The sequence below is a fragment of the Pholcus phalangioides genome, unplaced genomic scaffold, assembly GCF_987345545.1.
Source record: "Pholcus phalangioides strain wild (caught in Gottingen) unplaced genomic scaffold, Ppha-v1.0 ptg000042l_1, whole genome shotgun sequence".
Lineage (NCBI taxonomy): Eukaryota > Metazoa > Arthropoda > Arachnida > Araneae > Pholcidae > Pholcus > Pholcus phalangioides.
This window is the reverse complement of record NW_028301628.1, coordinates 30,511,029-30,517,028: the sequence shown is the minus strand read 5'-3', so window position 1 is coordinate 30,517,028 and position 6,000 is coordinate 30,511,029. Positions and strand designations below refer to the sequence as shown.

At 33.4% G+C, this 6,000-nt stretch overlaps 1 protein-coding gene across 2 annotated transcripts in view; it reads left to right on the top strand.

The window, feature by feature from the left end:
* Nucleotides 1-954: 954 nt before the first annotated feature.
* LOC149064791 (alpha-1,3-mannosyl-glycoprotein 4-beta-N-acetylglucosaminyltransferase B-like) overlaps nucleotides 955-6,000 on the top strand; it is a 77,238-nt gene continuing 72,192 nt past the window's right edge. For both annotated transcript variants that reach the window (XM_089254756.1, XM_089254755.1), the window contains exon 1: nucleotides 955-1,552. In XM_089254756.1, coding sequence (XP_089110882.1) covers nucleotides 1,405-1,552 — 148 coding nt within the window. In that variant the 5' untranslated portion in view covers nucleotides 955-1,404. The remainder of the gene's footprint in view (nucleotides 1,553-6,000) is intronic.

The window sequence follows — 6,000 nt, the reverse complement described above, 5'->3', positions numbered from 1 at the left end:
GCATTTAAATTTTTTAAACAAAAACTTATGTAAATGGGTGCTATTATCACATGCTTCCTATTGAAAAAATATTTAGCAATTTAATATAAAGCAATATAAAGCAATTTAATTGATGAGAATGGGTTTTTTAATTCACTAAAATGGTTGATTAAGGGTAAAATATATAATTCGTCTTGATTTTAATGTCACAGATAAAATCTTGCTCAAGAGTTGAATAATTGTTACCTTGAATTTTATTTCCGCATTCCTCAATTTTGTGCAATTTTATGAATCTCTGGACATATAAATTTCAGAGCCCTCAAAAAATGGCACCGACATAGAATAAACTCTTTCTGGATTAGAAAGAGATGTACTTATATAGCCGTATTTGTACTGAATTCTACTGTAGTGACACTAAGATGTACTCATAAAACACCAAAAAAAAAAGAGAAAATAAATTTGTACCATGAGTTTTTTTTCCCCCGACTATGTATTTGCCATGTGCAGTATATTCAAATATACAGGACCCATAGGCTCAAGAGGAATATTTTTATATTCATTTTCGAAGAGTCGAATTTTTGAAGCCTTAGAGGTCTAGAAAACCCTAAAAATCCAACAACCGTGCAAAAATACAAAAATCTCCATTCATATGTGAGTAATATCTCGAATAAGAAGAGGAAAACGTCTAGGAAAAAGTAACAAATGTCCCAAGTGGCGCTGGAGGGGGGAAAAAAATAGAAGTCCTTTTATTACTTCGTTAAATCGCGAAAGTCGAAATGATTTATAAATTCCCTTACGTGTGAGCGTCTCGCTTCGAACTGGAACGTGTGGTCTGTTGCAAAAAAAAAAAGGTTTCCCACTGATTCCACGCACCCTTACAGACATTGGATGCACCATCACCACCGCCAGCGCCGCCAAGGTAACGATCTCAAGAATCACCATCCTCCAGACTTTCAGTTGTCCAAGAGACTGGCTTCGGAGCAAGAGCTGAAATCCTCCTCCTTTACCAGCGGAACACAGAGAGATGCCGGACAAACGTTATGTGTCCCAAAAGCAGTCAAATCTTAGACTGATATCGAATCGGAAAGGGTTGAATTGAAATTAAAGACAATCAGAGATAAAAATTGATATTTAATACGTATTTTTTTTTTCTCATCTTTATATTCAAATTCGAAGACATACGATGAAATATTTATAGGAGAAAGACCCTCCAAGGCAAAATATGTGATCGTGACTTTTTCGTTATTATAATATTAGACTTTGGACTGAGAAATAGCACTTGTGAAACAATTTATGAGTCTGACATTCCTTGTAAACGTTACGATGCGTCGTAACCATTCATTGTTTATAAGAATTTGAAAACAAAAGACTGTTATTTATATACACTCTCTCGTTCGATTTGGTGGTCACTGCTCGGCTGTAATCATGTGTGCCTTACGTCCGAAAGACAAACTTGCAGTGTTATACCGGAGGTCAAGACCGAATAGAAGACTGCGTTTGATAAGCGTCTTGATGATTGCATCCATGGGGATTCTGCCTTTCGTATTCTTGCTGCTTATTACCAAAGATAAAGGTAAGCTCATTCCTATGTGATGCATAAGTATATAATTTCGATGCATATAATATGTTTAATTAATTATTAGAAATTCTATCTCTCTATATAGTAATATAAGGTAGAGATTAACACGTTTCGCGATGATAACAAATCTACTGTGTCACTCAGAAGGATGCAATTTTTTTTCTTTCAATTATTGCGTCTGCACATCTACTATATCTGAATTTGTGCTTTGTTGATTCTTAGCTGCATAATCTGACCAACAAACCACACTGCTAGTACATGGATGCACTACTCGTGTAGCCGTAAATATAGAATATTTAAAGTCTCAGATATAGACAGAGACTTTTAGAAGCAACGCAATGATCCCCAATAAGTGACCCACCGGTGGCCACACAGGTCCAGTAAGAAAATACAGTGTGGCCCACGATGTTAAATTCCTCTCAATTGAAATCCAATTAATTAATCATATTCGAGTTTTTTATAAATCCTCTTCGATACGATTACACTCCATGTGTAAAATCTAATCCGGAACATAATTATATCGAGATGTATTGCCTGGCTTATCAGTTACTCTGCTTAACTAATTAGTTAATCGATTATATATATTATAGATATATAATCGATGATAGAGTACTTTCATTTAACATCGATATTACAAAAACAGCTTTACCTTTTTCAATATATTGTATAATTAATGGGTAGTTTAAATATTTTAAAGTTTTCCTCCAGCACTTATTTCAAAGTTTGAATTTTTTTTTCGAGATTTAGATGGAATCAAAAGCGTTTAATAAGATTGCTGTGAATTTAAATGCGATAATAGTAAAATAAATGTCATTAATTCTTAATTCTCTTTTGGGAAATTGGAAGATTTCACGGTCAGTGACGGCGGGATTATAGGAGATAGTTGTGGGCTGTGGAGCCGTTGTCCATTAACCCTTAAATGCTCCAATTTTTTCGAGCTGATAATTTTTTTTGCACAGTTAATGCCACGTACTGAAAGCCAGAAAAGACATTTAATAAATTCCATTTTGAATTGTGCTATTTATACGTGGCCTTTTCAAAGACGTGCGAAGCCTCCAATAAACCGCACATAAAATAAATGTTTTGTAGTAATATAATACTTTCCTAAAATATATAACTTTTTTTGTGATTCAAACTGTGGTAGGAAAAAATGCGGATTGTGTGAAAACTCAGGGTAAAAAAAACAATGCAAACAAAACATTTTAACAAACTAGTGAAATCACAACCACACATGCTCTATAACAAACAAACAATTGTAGTAGTTAATTGGCATATCTACCAGCAAATTTAAAATTCAAATCCGAAAATCTCACCTTATGTGCGCGAAGGTAATTCTGAATTTTTATCTTTGAACTATCTGCAGTAATGAACTTTTGGAGAACCCTTTGCACGTATACAAAGTTACGTATTCGAAGGTAAAAATGACATAACTCTTCTAATCAAGTAGACTTTCTACGGATTTCCAGGAGGTGAAAACTAAGAGGGAATGAGAAAAAATGTTCCATTGAGAAAAAAAATGAACTAACAAAATATCTGGGCTAGTCAATGCTAAAACAAGAAACTTTTGAGAAACTCGAGATATCTATCAAGACCACTTGGAGGTTTAAGAAGAAACCCTGCAGTCTAAATCGATCACAAACACTGTGTGATAAATATTTCATACCCTCCCCCCCATAAGTATATACATTTTTATTCTACAGAATTCATTAATAAGATACCAGATGATTTAGTAGCGAATGTTTTAAAAAAAATATATATATATATATAATTTTCATTACCAAATTTTATTTATTTACTCTGTACAAGTTTGTATGTACAGGTTGTCGCAAATCGTTCGACCAGCGGATACCTCTGTAAATTTTAACTTTAGAAACACACACTTCCAACTACAAAAAGTTTTTAAATGGCATACGGTTTCGTAAAATTACACAACTTTTTCAATGGGTCGTATGTATACATAAAAACAAATTTTAAAAATAACTTTTTTCTGTCCTCGTGTGCACACAAGTTATCCACGGGGAAAAAAAATCATACTTTTGAATGCTATATTTATCAAGATATTAAAATATGTAAAATTATTATGTTTGGACAACTTATCGCTGTGTTGGAATGTTTGTTTCGGCTTGAAAATCTCTATTATTAGAAACTGTACAAATGGGATGACCTCGACTATTGGGTACTGTATTTAGATTATTTTATTAAGTATTTATAAGAGAGATTGACAATTCTCATCGCTGTATGTGATTGATACTGATTCTGATTATATTTCATTGGGAAAAACGGTTATAAATTACAGAAAAGTAATAATTCAATCTTTTCAGATAAATCCAAGAAATAAAATATAAAAAACAACGCAAAACGCGTCGTAAATGTATCTTTGGCAGATATAATCAAATATTGGAAATGTTGGTGGTTCCAACTTGAAACTACTGTCTTATGAGAAACTCATAAGAAAAGATGGTTTAATTTGTTGTGAAACAATTTTACCACCACAGCTTCATTATTAAACTTATTTTATTAGTCACAATTAAAATGGCATTTATTACAGAACTTTTACACGTTGAATTTAATTTACGTTTTTTTTTTCTTTAAATTCGTGATGAATGCTAAAAATTCAAAGTAAATATTGCTTTTGAAAGTATGGAATTTTTTTTTGCAAATTCCTTGTCGGAGCAAGCTCTACAATTCAGTATTTGAAAGCTTCAGAACAACAGAACTGTGTGAATTTTTTTAAAATTATTTTATTCGTATAATCCTTAAAACATATGGCATCAACCGCATGTCATGAATTTGTAGTTCGAAAGTCAACGATCGCAAAAATATCCATATAACTGATGAAACAGTTCAGGGTCAGCCTGTATTATTCTAAAAATTACACAATTCACGTTCTTATCGAAAGAGACATTTCGCTTCACATAAATTCAGGCTCACATGAATGTATTCTTAAGTAATTCTGTAGCAAAATTGTTCTAAAGTTTTAATTGTTATTTTTGTTTTTCGGATAATCAAAATATATAAATTTGACAATCACTTTAAAGTTATTATTGAATGTAGTGTAATGAAGAAACTTACATATATATTGGAAATAGATAGAAAAAAAAATTAACACACAAAGATGGCGATTACGCATCGTGGTTAGAATTCATATTATAAAGATTTGGTTGATATTTTTTATTTAAAACGATATGATATAGTTATATGTGATTCAGCATAGTACACACACACACACACACACGTGCTACTTACATTTTGGATATCAAAGCTCCTCTTCGTTTGCGCATGTTATCTCAAGATATTTAGACACATCTTTGAATTATATCTAAAGCAAAACCATTATATAATTATGTAATAAAATTATGGTAATTAGTTGAGATTTCAGTAAAATGCGATAACTAATATCCAAATGACTTCTAGACTTAGAATGTTTCTCAAAATAAACAGTTTCTTCATACCATGCCCGTTCAAAATATGCAAATATTTCGTGACTTTAAATTAGTTACGATTATACGCTAGATTATACGCTATTCGCACACTCATATTTGTTTAATGCCACCTGTAAATAATGATCTACGTTTCCCTGCACTGAGCTGTCTACAGCCATAGTTATTTATCATTAAGCTATAAAACTTTGAGAATGTCTTAAGGATGAGACAAAACCGAAGTTTCTCCTAAGCATTTAATGGTACGTAAGCAAAATCTTTGTAAAAGAGGTTCCCTAGCAAAGCTCGTTCTTATGAACTCTACGCCATCATACTTTTATTGCATAAGAAACCCTCCTAAGTGTGAATGTCAAAACTACTTTTATGCTTTTGATTTCTTTCCACTCTTTTATTCATTCGGTCCCAAAATTTCAGAACTTTCCGATGTTATGCTTCCAGACAGCTCTAACAGAGGAAAGTAAATAAAAGACAACTACTCAACCGGGCATGTACCTGGTAAACATTCCTCAGCTCGTATGTTCTAAGTGTATGTGGTCATAAATGCATTCATGTTGAGCGAGTTATGCATGTGTTATTTGTTCTTCTGGTGCTATCATCTCCCTTCATATTTTGATGTGATGAATTATGGACAGCATTTCTATTTTTGATGTATACATTTAACCTACGAAGGCTTTTAACAACTGGCTGCTGCGAAGATATATTTTGGAAAGAGAGAAAATTCAACTGCCCCTGCGGGGAATCGAACCCACGTGAGCCACCAAAGTGAACGCCCTAGACTACAGAGGCACCGAATCTCTCAGTCTTTCCTTGGAGCTGAAAGGGACCGTACATGGACGGCCGGACCAGACTCAGGCAAGCTCACAACTGCTGACGCTGCCACCAGATGGCGACTTATACAAGGATGACGTCACTCTCCGCTATCATACGAATGTTTTAACAACTGGCTGTTGCGAAGATTTCACACAGAAAATGAAAGGACGTGGGTTCGATTCCCCGTAGGGG